Source organism: Vitis vinifera, chromosome 7, assembly GCF_030704535.1.
Source record: "Vitis vinifera cultivar Pinot Noir 40024 chromosome 7, ASM3070453v1".
In the NCBI taxonomy this organism is placed as follows: domain Eukaryota; kingdom Viridiplantae; phylum Streptophyta; class Magnoliopsida; order Vitales; family Vitaceae; genus Vitis; species Vitis vinifera.
In genome coordinates, this window is record NC_081811.1 from 19,418,992 (window position 1) to 19,436,373 (window position 17,382).

Here is a 17,382-nt window from a genome sequence, read left to right on the forward strand (position 1 = left end):
TGCCTTCATTGAAAGATTGCTCAAAAAAGTTATTTGCACCTTATGTGACGACCTCTGGTCCAAGGGCTTTCATAATTTTAAAACACATTGACATGGTTAGTTCATGCATATATAACGTCATAATTTTTTCAGGGATAAAAAAAAAAAAAGTTAATCTAGATTAGAGTTTGATTTATATATATATATATATATATATATATGTATAGATAGACAATGATTAATTTATTAATGGAGATAAAAAAAAATTCCAAAATTTTAGATGAGGAAAAAAAGATTTGTAGTTGTACATGGTTGTAGATTGAAAAAAAAAAACAAAAAAAATAAGTTCATTTTCAAGGTAAGGAAATTAATATGGTTTTTGGTAAAAGAAAAATATTTTTTTATATATGTTATTTTAAATCATATGAAATATTCTTTTGTTTTTCTATATGGATCAAATGTTGGATTATATAATTTATATGTGATTGTTTATAACCAAAAAAAAAAAAAAAATTTGTTTTGTTTTGTTTTTTTTTTTTGTAAGATTAAATATATGAAACAAAATTGTTTTGACTTTATCTTGTTTAGTCCAAGTCAACAATTATTGTTGACTTTTACATTCTTTGATGGGAAATATAATTATACGGAATCCTAACCAAACATATTTCATAAATAATGATGACTTTGAAATCCTTTTCGGACATCTTAGACGCAATGATGAAGAGTGAATTGGACTAAAAGATTGAATTTACTAGGAGTTTTGTGATGCTGACCATATTCAATCAATAAAATGTTTTGAAACGGTTCAACAAACTAGACATGTCTAATCAGGATTGAAATAAATTTTGTTGGATTTCTCCCTTTCCAAACTTGAAATTTTTAGAAACGATTTGACCAAGGAATATATTAGAGAAATATATGTGATGTTCCAACTTAAGAGGGTGCCACTAAGGGCTCTATAAGGACACCCACTCCTTAGTGGTGCAACCCCCTTCTTTTAAGGAGCACGTGATTGCAACCCATAAGCGACCTTTTTACTTTAAAACCAAGGAAATGAGGTAGCCAAATAGTTAACTAATTCCAAACCATCCATGGGCGGCCTCTTTTACATGGAAGGGAGACACTTAAGGCTTACTTAATAAGGATTGAAAGGGGGGAATGTTATTATAATATTAACGTTCGTAATTTATTAAAATATTTATTTTTTAATTTATTTGTAACTACAAAACTATTTTTATTTTTTAATAAAATTTGAATTAAATTTAGTTTATAGTATACAAATCGAATTTATACTTTTTTTAACAAAGTGGAAATAAATAAATAAAATCATTTTTAAAAATAACTTATCCAATTAAGTTTTTTATTTTTTATTTTTTGAAAAGTGTTTTGAAAGCAACTTACATTGAATGAATCAAAATGCCTCCAATTAAATACTAATTGGAATCTCACCCTTGATTTCATTTATATTGAAATTATTTTTTATGTCATTCGCAATTGTTAATTGAGTTATCCAAATATAAAAATAAATAAATAAATAAAATAAAATATTCCTCCTCACTTTTCATCACCACATACTAAACACGATGAGAAGTAAAGCAGAGATTGAATTGATGTAAGGTTAGAAATGAAAAATGAATGAGAAGTAAAGAGAGATTGAATGAGTAGAGAAGGCTATTTAGGGTTTGAATTGAAAGTAGAGTCGAGTAAATATCAAAGAATGAATTTTACTGTAAATTTTGTTTTTGTTTTTAGTTTTTTTTATTATATTCAATATTCTACATAATAATTTTTTTTATTAAATATTATAATTTCTCTTTCCTCTTTTTGATATTGATTCTTCGGATGGTTTATATTTTGATGAAAATATTAAGACTATATTTGGTTTCCAAACATTTGAAAGAAAATATGAGATAAAAAATAAAAATATATAAAAATAAATAAAGAAAAATAAAAAATAAATTTAAACACAATAAATTATTTTTATACTCTTCTTCAAACTCATTTTATTTATTTCTTCTTAAATAATTTAAAAATATATAAATTTTTTTTAAATAAAATAGTGAAAAACAAGGGAAGAGAAAGAGGGTGGCTTTTTTCCCATTTCGGAGCAGGCAACAGAAAGTATCGAAGTAAACTAACAAAGCCTCATTCCAAACCTCTATCCACGACCCCACACCCTTCCAGCGGATAACCACAGCCAACCACCAACTATCACGCCCGCTGCCGCCACCAGTCACCACCCCCATGACCCATTCATCGGTCCTTCTGTTTTTCTTTCATCATTTTCGCTGCTACATTTCTCAAAACTCCAGCTCATCATTTCCAATTTCCCGTTCTTATCATTAGCCTAATTCTTCAATTTATATACATATTTATGGAGAATTGGAGACTTGCTGTTCTCTGTTCTCATCTCCGCCCGACTACGGCTTCCAAATCATCCCCTGTTTCCCCCTCCATTTGCGCTTCCGGTTCCGAGAATGGACAAACAAATTTCTGCGTTTTTTGCAAGATTATTCGCGGTCAATCCCCGGCCTTGAAGGTAATTTTTTTGTGCTTGTTTCTGGAGCTTTGGATTCTCCGTCTCTTTGATCCTCTGTTTTGTTGCTGAGAAAACGAAATGCAAATGATACTGTAAATCTTTGAGAACTCACCAATTTGATAGTCCTTTGGAAATGAGAGATTAAGACTCTTAGAAGAAAAAGACTCTAGAAGAACACATCCTTTTCCATTTGCGTTTCCAATTCCAGATATGAAAAAAACAATTATTTCGGTTTTTGCAAGATGATTCGTGGTCAATAGCCGGGTTTGAAGGTTGTTTTTGGAGTTGTTCTTGGTTTCTTAAGTCCTTCGTTTGGAATAATTTCTAAGAAAAAGACTAAAATTAAATTTCCACTTTCATTGCTAATTCCAATTCTTGCTTCCTTGCAAGATTATTAGGGGCTAATCCTTGGCCGTGAAGTTAATTGAATTCTTGTTTGGTGAATTTTTTTCCCACCATTGAATTTTCCTTCTTTTAAAAATCCTATTCACAAAGCAAATGGAGGAAATGAAGAGATCCTGTTGTGAATTATAATGAATTTCATGCAAGCTAATGGTTTGCAGTGACAGCAAAAAATCATTGCTTGCTGGAAGGAATGATTTTGTTCTGTTACTTTATGTAACTGTAATTATTTCCTGTACTGCATTCACTATCTGCCACCAATGGCACGCAGAAGGGGTAAGGATTGTTTCTTAGTGAGGCAACAATTTCCCTTTGCTTTTGTTTTTTGTTTTTGCTTTGTTACTTAATGAAGCAATTTATCAAACACGATGACCTGAAGACAAAATCATACAAGCAAGAGAGCAAAATCCATTACTTTGCATTTTTGTTGTTTCCGTTTCTCTTTTTATTGTCATTGACAAATAACTTTTTGCCTAACTAATTGATTGGAAGTTATACATCAATCATATACTCAATATCTTCATGTTATTATGTTATGTAGAATATACTCAAGAAAAGACGAAATTCTTTTGTTGAGGAAAAATCCTATATGAATGGAATCTATTTGTGACTATAGTTTTTCAATTCAATAAACAATTGTATCATGAGAAATGATCAAGGATATTGTATTTTTCTTTATTGTAATTGAATCGACCATCTTTAGTTTAAATACAAATACAAGGCAATTTATTTTTCTGTTTCTAAAATGTCTTTTCTTTTCCTGTTTTTTTCTTTTTTCTTTTTTCTTTTTTTAATTTTTGTTCAACTGTTGAAAAGAAAAACAAAACAAAGAAGAAACATTCTCTACTAAACAAGTTTTTCTTCAAATATTCTCTCTTTTCATTTCTAATCAGAATAGACCTATGCAAACAAATAAGGCCTAGTCATTGGTATGATTTAGAAAGCTGCAACTTTTTTAATTACAAGTTTGATTATCATTTTCTTATTCTTAATGAAATTTTATTGTTACAGCTTTATGAAGATGACATGTGCCTGTGTATTTTGGATACACATCCCCTGAGTCATGGGTAAGGTATACCTATCTGAAATGCGAGCATATTGGCTGTATTACTAAAGGTAGTCTTATTTTGCTTAATATTGGAGGTTGACCATGATTTCACAGTTTCCATCTGTATATTTTTTTGTACATTTATGTCCTGCAGTGTTGAAGTATTATCTCACAAATAGCATCTCTCATAAAATTTTTTAAGCTTCATTTTATGATGATGCTGAAGAAGATAAATATCAAGTGGTGAACTTAGAGTGCGGTTTGCAATGTTTCTACTCAAAGTATTTTTAGTGGAAGTGTTTTCTTTGGAAGTGTTTTTAGGAGAATCACCTATCAAGTGTTTCTCCAAAAAACACTACAAGTGATTTTTCAATGGTACAAGTGATTTTTCAAATTTAAAAGTGTTCCCTAAATTTTACCAAACACCTAATTTTTTTTTCAAAAACACTTTTTAAGTTAAAAGTGTCTTTCAAAAATACTGTCAAATGAACTCTTAGAGTGCGTTTGACAATGTTTCTACTCAAAGTGTTTCTAGTAGAAGTGTTTTCTATTAAAGTAGTTTTTGGAGAATCATTTTATGTGTTTTTCCAGAATATGCTACAAATAGTTTTTCAATGCTACAAGTGATTTTTTAGATTTTTAAAAGTGTTTCCTAAATTTTTTCAAACATCTAATTTTTTTTTCAAAAACACTTTTTAGGTTAAAAGTGCTTCCTAGAATCACTAACAAACGGGCTCTAGTCTATGAAAAATTACTCTACTTTTGTATTATAGGAAGGACAATGCCCTTATGATGGAAGTGTACTAATTCTTGTTTGAAACCAACAAAAGCTCTGATAATGAGACTATTGTGACAAAATAAATTGATTGAGTGGCTATTCAATTTGAATTCTATTTCTTAACGCCATAAAATTTTACTCTAACTCCAAAGGATGGGATAACCAAATCTTAAATACACCATTTCTTTCTGCATAGGTGCCTAATCCTTTGAAAGAAAGTGTATGTTGAAATGGGGAGTGGTGCATTAGTTGAGAAGACCATACAAATCCCTTAACCCTAATTGGTGCATCTTATGTATGAGGGGTGGAGAGTTGATTGATCATCTTTTTCTACATTGCCCAATAACTTTGAGGTTATGGCACAAGTTATTCAATATAGTCTGGATGGATTAGGTTCCGCCCAAAAGCATATGTGACATGATGACCATCTCTTTTAGAGGCTTCAGGTTTTCCATGAAGGGCAAGACCATATGGCAAATTGCTTGCCTCACTTTGCCTTGGATCGTCTAGCAAGAAAGAAATGCTAGGATCTTTGAGGAAAAGTGGAAAACGGTAGAGACACTGTGGGATTTACTTCATTTCTATTCCTCCTTATGGGCTTCTTGTACTACTACATTTAAAGGCACCCCCCTCAATATTATTCAACTTAATTCGTGTTTGGCTTGTAATTAGATTTTGTATAGCTTTCCTTGTATAGTGGAGGAGTTTATGTCACATTTTGATCAGATTTGTGTATTTTGTGGGGAGGATCCCTAATCCTTCTATTACTACTTTTATCAATATACACTATTTTATCGTTTTTGATACCCAAAAAAAAAAATTGTATGTTAAAATGAATGAAATGAGGTTGGAGATATCGGAAATGCAATGAATCTGTTAGACATTAAAATAATATCTATTTAGATGCTAAGGTTCACTTGTAGTGAATAGAGTTCACTACAAATTAACATCTATCATGGATGGTACTAACAAATGCATGCAAGAACTTACTGAAATTCCATTCAAATTTATTCTAATATGAAACAACCATGTCATATGAAATGGTGTAAGATAGTAATTACTGAAAAATAAGATGAACCTATCTTCAACTTGTTTGTTTGATTTTAATAGATGATGCAGGAAGGTTATAAGTCCCCCTGAAAATTTCCTCTTTTGTGATTTACTGACATCTAAACAATTAGTTATGATCCATCAGCATGAACAGAGAAGATAAGGCACAAGGCCAATAAAGTGGTGCAATTGAAATTAATAACTAGCAATTCTTAACACATATCACAAATCAGCTAGTGAAATCCTCTTAATAGACCAGAATTTTCCATGAATGAATGGAAACAATACTTTAGCAACCATTGATTTAGGGCTTTATGAAGCAATCTCCAATCAGGACTTGATCTAAGTGCAAAACATGCCATAAAAGCAACCAAACAAGACAGATAGAAAATAGGAAATCAGATCATTAATACTGAAAAAACAAGGGTGTACAAGGGAGTGAACTAGGTAGAACGGACACAGACAAGGATGCAGATGAACTGTCATGACTAAGACACAATTCACACAACCAAAGGCATGATTCACACAACCAAACATAAGTGCATACTCTCATAAGGTTAGTTAAATTGTTTGATATGCACATCCATGGATTTGAATGATAATTGTTTGATACAAGTATATTATTGTTTTATGCTTTACATGATAATCTTATTGGAGTATTCATGTTTCCTTTTTCGGTTTGCTTTTATTTCTTTGTCTTCTTTTTTGAAAATTGTTCTATATTATCCTCATCTTATTGTCTTTAGTAACTTGTCCTTGTTCATAGGCACTCTCTTATCATCCCAAAATCTCATTTTTCCTCTTTGGAAATGACTCCTCCTTCTGTAAGTTCTTTTTCATTTGCCCCTTTCAACTAGACATTATCTGTTTGCAGTAAGTTTACACAGTTCTGCATAAACTTTCTGGCTCAAACACTTGAAAGAATTCTTCTACCTGTGGTGCTCTCTTTTCTTTTATCATTCTATAGTACGTGTTGTTGATTATGTGGTTTCCAGGAAGTATATTGGCCAATTTATGATATGCATGTGTACTTCTGAGTAAGAAATTATTTTATTGAGGGAAAATAAAAACGGAGTTAAAATGGTAAATTGGGCAACTATGTTATGTGGGAAGAAAATATTAATTTATGTCTCTCAAGTTTTATGTTTGTGGGGGTAACAATTTGTGAAATCCCCACTCTATGACACATGAACCACATGGACAGCACAAGTTACATCGTATGATTGTAAATAATACTAAAGCAGAACCCAGTTTACTAATAGCAGCACCCAGTTTACTAATTGATTATGGGTGGTTCATCCCTGTGAACAAATGTTATAAGATGATATGAGATTCTACAAGTGGAGGACCACTCTGTGACATGATAGAGAAACATGGATTCGATTTAGGTTACTTGATCAGGTGGGAGGGCGGTTGAGAAAAATGAAACTCAGTATCTCTGAACCAATCTGAATGGTACTGAAGTTGAGAGAAGTTTCTGGATGAGTATTGGAAATAGGTAGGCTGCATTTGATGCTTCATATTTGATCTCCACTTATTCTTCTTATGAAATGCTGGTGGAATATTAGAAAATGATAATCTACATTTGACTCGGATGAAGATGATTGCAGTGTGTCAAGAACCTGCACTTGATTTTGAATGGACAACAGACAATACATAGAAGAGGGGAGGATGAGGTCCTTCAACTAGGAAAACAAGAAAAATCAACAGGATGTTCCAAGATCAGGGGGGTTAATGATGCCCTAAAACAAAGACCTTGATCCTCTCTTAGCGAGCAAATAGGCTGTCCACCTAATTTTTTATTTGGGCATCCAAACAAACTACACCTCCAAAACCTTGGACAAATGGAGTCTCTAAACCCAATAATCATAATGCCAAGCTCTTATAAGTTTTCCATATTATTTAATAGTAATAAATCTATAGTGAACAACTAGATTTGAAAGATGAACAAATAAACAACAAATTCCTTCCAGTGTATGCACACCAAGAGAACCCTCCAGAACCAAACTCCGGCAATCTAAAAACTTGAGATAAATAGCTGCCACTACAACAACCGCAACTCTATCAACTCAGCTGCAGATAAACCCCTCTGGTGCCATGTTTTCTGTTCTATTGAGAACTCTTTATCCTGATTCATTGCCAATTACCTCCAGCAATTCCAGTGCCCAGTCTTGCTGCAGTAGGAATACTTTTTGTTTGGTTCCCACAATTCCTGTTGCTAAAGCCTTCTACAGTAGTTGAGGGTTATAGTAACGAGGGCTCCTTGATGTCAAGAATGCAATCTAATTGACCTATCTCTTATAATTGTGTCCTTTTCCTGAATTTGCAGCACAGTGCTATTTTTATAAGAAATGATAGGTTCTTGTTCTACAATGAGTACGATTCTCGATTCCCCTATATCATCAAGGTGTTCCCTAACTTGTGCCAGGTGATTTCCCATAGTGATAGATTCCAATATGACAGAAGTGGGGCTATGTATCTTCCATTTTGGGAACATGAGGCTTCCACACTTCAACTTTAGCGACTTGGTGAGGGATTGGAGGAGTGAAGCTCAGGTCATCAGGGGAGCAGGACACATAGGTATGCAAAACCTTAGGAATGCCAAAACTGAGCTGTGAGGATGGCATGAAGAAACCTTAGTTGATCTAGGGGATAAAAAGAATTAGTACTTGAGAAAATTGGAAACCTGGATACTTCGGAGGGGTTGGTCCTCTTTATGAACAGTCTTAAATTCCTTAATCTCTATAGCAAAGCAGGGTTAGAAGAAATCTTGTTGCGAGATATGAGCTGGGGACTAATATATATACTAAAGAGGGTCAGGAAGGGTAATTTCAAGCTATTCCGTAAAGCAGTTAATGGTTGATGCTAGAAGGAAAAAGAAGATGATAAAATGATCCTGGTGGAGGATAAGTTATTGTTAGTTGATCAGCATCTTATTCCTGTAAATATATTGAGATTCTTTTTCTTTTTTTCTTTGAATAATAGGAAAACAATGAGAATATATTGGCAAGCGCCAATAAAAATAAAATAATTTTTTTTTAAATAAATAAATAAAAAAGAGGTGCATCCCTAGGACATTGGAAATATACAAAGGATGCTAAAAGGTTAAAAAGAAAAACAAAGAGTTAGCAAGATCCAAATAATCAATAAAGTGAAGAAGAGAGGAAAAATTAACTTTCAAACTTCCTCTAGACCACAAAAACAGGGAACAGATAAACACATCTTTCAGAGCTTGCACAGAATGCTCTTTCCCCTTGAGGGTCCTACAGTTTCACTTTTGAAATTTGCACAAGGGGAGGGATACTAAGATATATAGAATTGAGGGATTGTAAAAATCCCTCATTTTTTGACAGAAGATTGGATGGTTGGAGAGACTATTCTTAGAGGAGGAGATTTATTAAAAAAAAAATGTCTTCCAAATGGATGGGGAGAACAGGTCTGGGATTGATGGCTCTTCCATAGCTTCTTTTCAGGAATGTTTGCTCACTTTTGAGTAGGGACCTATTGAAATTGTTTGAGTACCTCAGGAATTGAAATTTAGATACATTAGCTTGGTTACCATGGTACATAAGAACTTATGGGAGGTCCCTTTCAAGTGTTGGTGTGCTGTGCTCAATGAAATTATTCTCCCTTCCAAGGACCTCTGTTGTGAGGCAAGATAAATTCTTAATTAGTTCTGGTTACTAATCATTTTTTTTTTTTTTTCTTGATAAGCAGTTCTGGTTACTAATAAATTATGGATGAAAAGCTGCATTTTGGAAGGAGGTTCTATTTAAGTATAGTTTGTAAGGAAGCATACTGCCATACGGTTTGGTTAGACCATGCCTTTAATTTTAAAGGATTCAGATGCAGATAGAGGAGATGGATTTGGGGGTATCTATTGCCAATTAGCTTTTGATATTTGGACTCTGATAGAAGATGATTCCAATCCTTGGTTTCTGAGGACAGCAATGTTTTCATTTACATAATGAAATTTGCTTGTGGTAATACACAATCTAAGGATTGAGGCCTGTGTTTCATGGAGCCAACTTTGAATTGGGAGCTTTTAGGAATGATACAACAGCGTTTTCTGTTAATTACTTCTTTCATCAACTCTAAGTGTTACAAGCTGCAGATGCTTGTGAACTTTGCATATCTATACAAGTATTTATGCATGTACGTATGGATTGGATTAAGTAGTGTTGAGCTAATTATAGAAACTGCATATTTTGGTTAAGAAGGATGATTGCTTTTGAAGATATTTGGAGTATGACCCTCTTTTCTATCACTCATGAAAATCAAACATTCATTTTCTTCTTCTTTGCACCCTTTTCTGTTAAGCTTAAAGGCTAATCTCGATTTGAGGAGTAGTAAAGAAAGAAAATAATAATAATAACAATAATGTGAAGGACTCTCATTTGGCTTGCAATGGAAAATATGGATATGGAGAAAATAAAATATAAGGGAAATTATTTAAAACTAGTAATTATAATAGTAATAATAATAATAGGAAGGAATTGTTATTCTCTCATTTGGTTAGCAATGGAAAATATGGAGAACATGAAATTTAATGAACTAGTATAGTTTCAAATTCATATTCTTCATTCAAGGAAGGAATAATATTGAAAAAAGACAGGACAAAAAATTATGGATCTTAAACTTATGTTTTATGTTCCTTAACTTTTTTTTTGCTTCCCTTTTTCCTCATTCCCCCCCTCCCCCCCTCATTTGCTCTCTGAAACTTCCTTTGATCCAAATAGAGACTACATTACTCAAGTGCCAAGTGCACCTTTCTTCTTCACAGATCCACTATCGTATAATCTCATTGAATTTCCTAAATAACTAATTGCCAGGTGGTTGCTGCAATGTGCTCAAAAGTACCCTTTATTAGCAATGCAATTATGAAAGCTTCTGGTTGTGGTATGTAATTATAGTCCTTTTTTTTTTTTTTGATAAATAAAGAGATTGTAATTATAGTCCTTTTACCACTGTTTTGACTAACATCACATTCTATTTGTTGCTTGATTGCCTTCCCATCCTGTGTTTAGTACCCCCATTGTTCAGGGAATTTCATGGCAATGGGGTTTCAATTGTTAATTAGAGATGCCCGGAGGCGGTAAGAGATTGGTTCAATTTGGGTTGAGTGCCCATAAAACTAAAACCCTTGGTCCAAACCTGACCACCCAGTTTACTAGATTACTTGGGAAGATTAAACCCTAAGCATAGCCATTTAAAGAATCATAAATTCAAATGTGGATCTCAGTCCATTATATGGTATTTCATTCTTTTCCCAAATTTAAACTAAAAAATAAGCTTTGTGAAAAATATCTGAATTAACTGCATATAAATAGACCTCTCACTGGCAATAAACTATTATTTGTTTGCATCAGTTAAAACCTAAGAAAATTAAAGTATTTTTCTGGGTCTCGGGTTGATAGCATATTTTTTTGTAATACCTGTAATAAGCAGAGAATATTCTCAAAGTTTATTGTTAAATATTAACTGTATTCATAAACATTTTTGGCACATAACTTAACAGTGGACTACCTGGTATTTTGACATGCTATCAGAGCTTTGGTTCTTGGACATCATGAATTTGAATTTCTTTGTTTTTTTATTATCTCATTTGTGGAGCCCATGTGCAAGCAAGGCTACACATGAGGTGGTATGTTAGGTGTGTGTTGGTTTGATATACATTGCTGGTTCATTACCTAATAGCTTAAACCTTTTTAGGTTAACCATTTTTTTAGTACTTAAGACAGATTTTGGACAAAATCTTGCCAATCTAGAGAGGACCTTACTGTATTATCCCTCTTCTTGATCATCTGGGGTCAATTTTTATACCAAGTGTCTAGCTATTTCCCTGGATCTATTTGTTATTTTTTATTACATGAGTAATGCATTTATATGAGATACCACTTTGTAATGATAACACTTGTTTTTTGTCTATTCACATGTTTTATAACCTATTTGAAAAGAATTTGATATGTGAAATTATTCTTCACTGTGGGTCTAGATTTCCCAAACAATCACAGAAATTTCTGCAAGAATCCAACATTCATTTTGAATATTATCTGTGTAGTGGCTTTATGATGCTATGGGTCAATGCTTGATACCTGAGAATCCCTTGTTAAGACGCCAATGGGCAGCTCTACAAGGATATCAGAAGAACAGATCTTGATTGAACAGTCAACTCTGACACCTATCAATAAAATGGCTATGACTTCCTCTGCTAAACTCCAGTTGACGCACTGTTTGATGTGCATTAGATTAGACTTTTGGGGCTCCCAAATAGCACATGGAATATTGGGTACATTGGAGCATGATATAAACTTTGGGACAAATCCTAACAATTTAAGCTTTAAGAAAATTAGTTGTGTCCCACATGGTATTCGAATCTCATTTGGCAAGAAGTCATGAGTACAAATCTTACCGTATATTTACTTCCCTAATTGAGTCAGCTCACATGCAAGTCTAGAAAGAGGTTTCCATGATTTGTTTACTAAAATCTTACTTCATATTTATCTTCCCAATTTAGTAACTCCACATGCAAGCTTAAAGGACGTTTCCTTGATTTATTTGCTTATGGGCATGGGTCATATGTAATGGTGAATATTGGAGAGCATGGTAGACATTGTGGGCTCAAATCTTAACAATTTAAACAATTTTTTATTTTAGGAAACTTGGCACATGCAAGCCCGAAGAAGGCTGTCATGATTTCTTCCCAAAGAATTGTGTCTCTCTTCACATCCAGGTATGAGGCCACATATAAGGGGGGTGTTGGAGAGCATAATATACGTTGTGGGCTTAAATCCTAACAACCTAATTTCATTTTTTTTTAGGAAAATTAGTTGTCCAATATGGTATCAAAGCGCTGGTTAACTGGAGGTCCAGGCTTAAATCCTTCCCCTCATATCTATTTAATTATTTTGATCACAAAAAGGTGATTTGTTTGTTTGCCTTTCATGCATTTTGTGCCCCATACACGGGTTAGGGCTGCACATGAGGGTAGGTGTTGGGGCATAATATACAATGTGAGGTAAATTCTAACACCTCAAGCTTTTAGGAAAACTGGTTGTCTAATAGGGTTAAAGTTTGTAAGTTAGTTTTCTTTCCTTCTAGCTTGGAATTGGTGTTTCTACACAGAAGATAAAAACTGACTGGGCAACAATTTTCTGCTTTTAATGTACCTAGCAAGTATGCGATGTTAACATTAGTGGTGGTAGTTGTGCAGATGTTATTGCTATGAATATGATGGAGAAAATTGAATTTGATATAAGGAACCTTCACAACCTAATAAGCTCCCATAGCTTTGTAAAGAAAACAGTTAGGGGCAAATAAAAAATACCTACTTCAATCTTCATTGAAAAATATCACAAAGATGAGATACGGTGTGATGTTGTTCCCATAGATACTTGTCAGTTGCTTCGTAAATACCCATGTCAATATGATAAGAAGGTTATACGTGATGATTTTAAGAGCATGCATGTGTTCAACAAATAGGGTCAAGATTGGTTTAGGTTTTTCCCAGCTGAAGAGACTACCAAACTTCTAGAGGGAAGTGATTTTCCCTAGATCTGAATTTCAAATATTTTTTACAGGAATTGATGATGCTTTTTCTCTGTTCTTCATGGTGGAAAATAAGGAAAAGCATGAACTCCCAACTTTGATTTAACCTCTTCTACATGAATACCATGATATCATTACGGAGGATAGCTTTCCTCCTAGGAAAGACACCCAACATCACATTGACCTCATACTTGATGGGCAATGGTCAGTATCGTTCATCCACACGGCCAGCACATGAAGAGCTTCAAAGTTAGTTGATGAGCTTATATTTAACGGTTTAGTAAATATAGGCATGAGTCCATGTGTTGTCCCTATTTACCCTATTATATTAGTGGAACTTTCCCCCAAAACTATTCCAACTATGAATTACACTATTATAGAGCTTGTGGTTATTATTGGCCTTGCCTTATATTTAAAGTACTTTATCCTCTTCTGAGATCATGCAGATTATTTGGGGATATATAAATGATCAAACGAACTCAATTATAGGCATGGTAAATGGTTTGAAGGCTTTTAGATCAAGCATAACTTGGTCATACAAGTCAAGTGGGGTGGATGCATTATGCCAAAGGCATTCCTTGCTTATCAACATATTGGATTCAAGGGTCTGAAAGGAGTTTTATAAAGATAATACATATTTCAAAATAATTTGGAAGGAGTGTTCCAAGTGTCCTTATCATCAATGCTTACTACGTGAAATGTATTTGTTTTCAAAGACAACCATTTATCTTTTCCTAAATGCTTTTTGAAAATTTATCATTAAATCACATGGCTGTGGACTTAATAATGCTCACTTTGGAAGCTTTTCTTAAGGAACATTTCTATTGACTTAATGAGGTGTGGGATGTCATCTGTCATCTGTCATAGAAAGTGATGTAGAACTTGTCACCATGCTAAAATTTATGTCTAGAACATCTGCTGTACACTTGGCCGCCAAATTCGAAGCGCCATAAGATGTGAGTTTAAACTTTGTTGTTGGCAGATCCTAACCCTAAGAAACAAAACCCCATTACAGTGGCAATATCCAGTTCTCTAAAATGGAACATTTCGTGTAACGTAGCAAACTATGGATTGATCTCATATGGCTGATCTTTGTTTCTGAGAAATTGTTAAGCTCCATGGCATTCCAAAGATCACTACATCAGATCATGCCTCCAAATACTTGCTCACTGTGGCAAAATTTGCCATTCTACAATTTTAACTCTGCATATCATCCATGAAATGGAAATCGAGGCTGTCTACTAAAGTATGAGAACTTTAGGGAGTTTAGTGGGCATGAGCATCCATTAATAGGATCTTACTTTGACTCAAGCTGAACATGCATACAATCTAATCCACTGGCCAATCCCCTAATACTAATCTCATCAAAGTGCTCCATGGGTTGAATGCCATTAGTTTCTTAGAAGTGCATACCTGCATCATTAAGCAAAAAATCCTAGGTATCAGAAAATGCTAATGAGCATAGAGAAGGTATTGTGACCAAGAATCGGTAGAGTTTCACCTTCACAAGAAGTTTTCCAAACAATTGATGAAAATGGCCATTGGATTGAACTTTCAGGAGATTATGGTGTTTCATCTATTTTTATTGCAGTGGATCTTTCCCCCTATCCTGATGAACAGAGCTCCTTTGTGTTGAGGGTGAGTCCTCATCAGTCAAGGTAGAATGGTGCTGGAGCTTCCCTTGCTAAGGCACCAGCAGCCTGCTCAACTAGAGCACTGAAACAAAGAATTCTCAGATGTGCAGGCAACTCCAGCATCTGTCGGTGTAATGGCAGTAACTTCCTCTTGAAAAGTTCATTGACTTGTACTAGATCTGATTTCCTGGATTTTCAAATAGTATGTGGCACAATAGGTCAAACACAGTAAGCAGATTAGATTGTGCAGTAACAAGGCTGCTTAATCATGGTTAGGTGGAATTAAAGATACAGGTCAAAGTTCCCTCAGGTACTCTTTCCCCTTCTTGCGTCAAACTCACTTTGTACCTGGAAAATGATCCTACCTATGTCTGAAGAGCATCCTCTGCTAAAGCTCATTAGGCTTAGCCAGAATTTTGAATGAAATTCTGTTCTTCGGCTTTGAGGAGGCCTAATTGTTACCGTCATTCTTTCCCTTTAGGTGGATTTCTTAGGTCACATGATAAACAAGTTGGCCAGGGTCATGAAATTTCTTTTGGGAATCGTTTTTAACAATTCTGGAAATTCTATCAATAGTGTTAGATAGTATGGACCCAGTTCCGTATCTCCTCCAAATTTTGTAAGCGGCTGCATAACTTCAAAGCAACTTGATTGTATTAGCTTTTGCCTCTGTTAGAAAACGAAGCTTTCTGATATAGTTGAAACCTTTTCTAAGGTAAAGCTAATCTTATGGAAAGTTTGAACCATGCAGATTCATTCAACCTGTTGGTTAACAATGGAGCAGCAGCAGGCCAAGTTATATTTCATGTAAGTTTTTATTACCTGTTATTTCATGAATTCTAGTATTCATTCAGCTACATAGGAGTAGGCAAAAAAACTGGCAAACTGAAGAACTTGAGAAAACCAAACTGAACCGAATCAATTCTATTGGGGAATTTTAGAAAAAGAGAGTTTCAATTTGGTTTTCATTTTATCAATATTTTAAATTGCTGAGAAGTAAACCAACCATAAACCTTCTTTTTCTAGGTTAACCCAGTACTAAAATATCTCTAGTCAGTAGCTCAAATTGAATTAACTAAGCCATTTTAATCTGCCCCAGTTTCACCAAAACTGACCAACTTGGTTTAGCTCTCAGTCTTTAAAAAACCGACCTAAACTAAACCATGTCATCCCTTTGTATGAAGCAAAATTTGAAATGGGCTAGTTTGGTTGTTTTAATTGCAGAAACTGATTCTGTTTTATAATGTGGTAATTTCAGACTCACATCCACATAATCCCTCGTAAGGCAAGAGATTGCTTATGGACTTCTGAGGTATGTGACTACTTGCTTGTAAGTTGTAACTTTCTTTATTTCAAATGGATCCAAGGAATGAAGGTTGAACAAATGTTTGCAGAGCCTGCGGAGACGGACCTTAAAGTTGGACCAGGAAGCTTCGCAGCTTGCAGACCGTGTCCGGGAACAGCTCTCCTTTTTGAACAACGCTGAAGAAAGCAAGGATCAAGGCTCCAGTCTCACCGGAGACTAACAAAGATCATTCACTGCAGTTGTGTTTTTATGGTATGAGCTTTCACCAGATGACTGTAGGATCATCGTGTATATTAGTTGCTGATTTGCTCTCGAAGGATAATTTAGTTCCATGTTCTGACAAAATGTCTTTGCCTCTTATAATTGATATTTTTCATCGATATTCCTTTTTTTCAGCTTCCATATTGACATTGATTTATATTCATTGCTTCCATCAGATGTTTGAACAATGATAATGAACATAATGTATATATGTTATGGTATAGTTGCTTGCAGTGGTTTGAAAGGAGTACCAAAAAGTGGGATCAATCGTATCGTGTCATGATATATTGCTTTGTACTCGAATATGATTCTATTGTTTTTTTTTTAAATATTTGCAAATTTTAATATTTAAATAAATTCCTTGATGTCTTTGATCATGAGTATCATTTATATACCTCGAAATTAGTTTAATTGCTTAAAATGTGACTGGTATGATTTTTCTATAAATCAATCGATAATTTTCACTTCATAAATAATATATGGTTTGGTAAAAATTACTGGAAACTTCCTAATATGCCCTTGAAATATATGAGATTTACTAATTATTCAATGACTTTCTTTTTCATCTCTAATGGCTTTGTAATAGGAATGTGAATCTTTGTTAACAATTCCATCTTAAATTATTTTAGAATGTCTATGATATATTTCTTTTGTAAGATGTAATACCATTATCTATTTATTGGATCTCAATTCTAAGAGAATAGGACATTAATCTCATATCTCTTGTCTCAATTTGTTGCGGCATTGTTTCCTTGAAATCTTTAAACATTTGTTGGCAAATTTCTATAGAAATTAAATTATCCATGTAGAGGCGCACAATAATTATATCATTATTAA

At 33.8% G+C, this 17,382-nt stretch overlaps 1 protein-coding gene across 1 annotated transcript; it reads left to right on the forward strand.

Annotated features, from left to right (window-relative positions):
• The first annotated feature begins 2,101 nt into the window (after positions 1 to 2,101).
• Positions 2,102 to 16,778, forward strand: LOC100852448 (adenylylsulfatase HINT3). The gene is made up of 7 exons (XM_059738232.1): positions 2,102 to 2,518; positions 3,932 to 3,987; positions 6,563 to 6,620; positions 10,629 to 10,695; positions 15,730 to 15,785; positions 16,237 to 16,290; positions 16,373 to 16,778. Exons 1-7 carry the CDS (start codon positions 2,354 to 2,356, stop codon positions 16,502 to 16,504), a joined length of 588 nt encoding a protein of 195 aa, XP_059594215.1. The 5' UTR covers positions 2,102 to 2,353; the 3' UTR covers positions 16,505 to 16,778.
• The last annotated feature ends 604 nt before the right edge of the window (positions 16,779 to 17,382 follow it).

Coding starts and splice junctions, on each gene's coding strand:
- LOC100852448 (XM_059738232.1), top strand. CDS start 2,354: ATGGAGAATTGGAGACTTGCTGTTCTCTGTTCTCATCTCCGCCCGACT. Junction 2,519..3,931: donor GTCAATCCCCGGCCTTGAAG/GTAATTTTTTTG, acceptor TTATTGTTACAG/CTTTATGAAGATGACATGTG. Junction 6,621..10,628: donor TGGAAATGACTCCTCCTTCT/GTAAGTTCTTTT, acceptor ACTAATTGCCAG/GTGGTTGCTGCAATGTGCTC.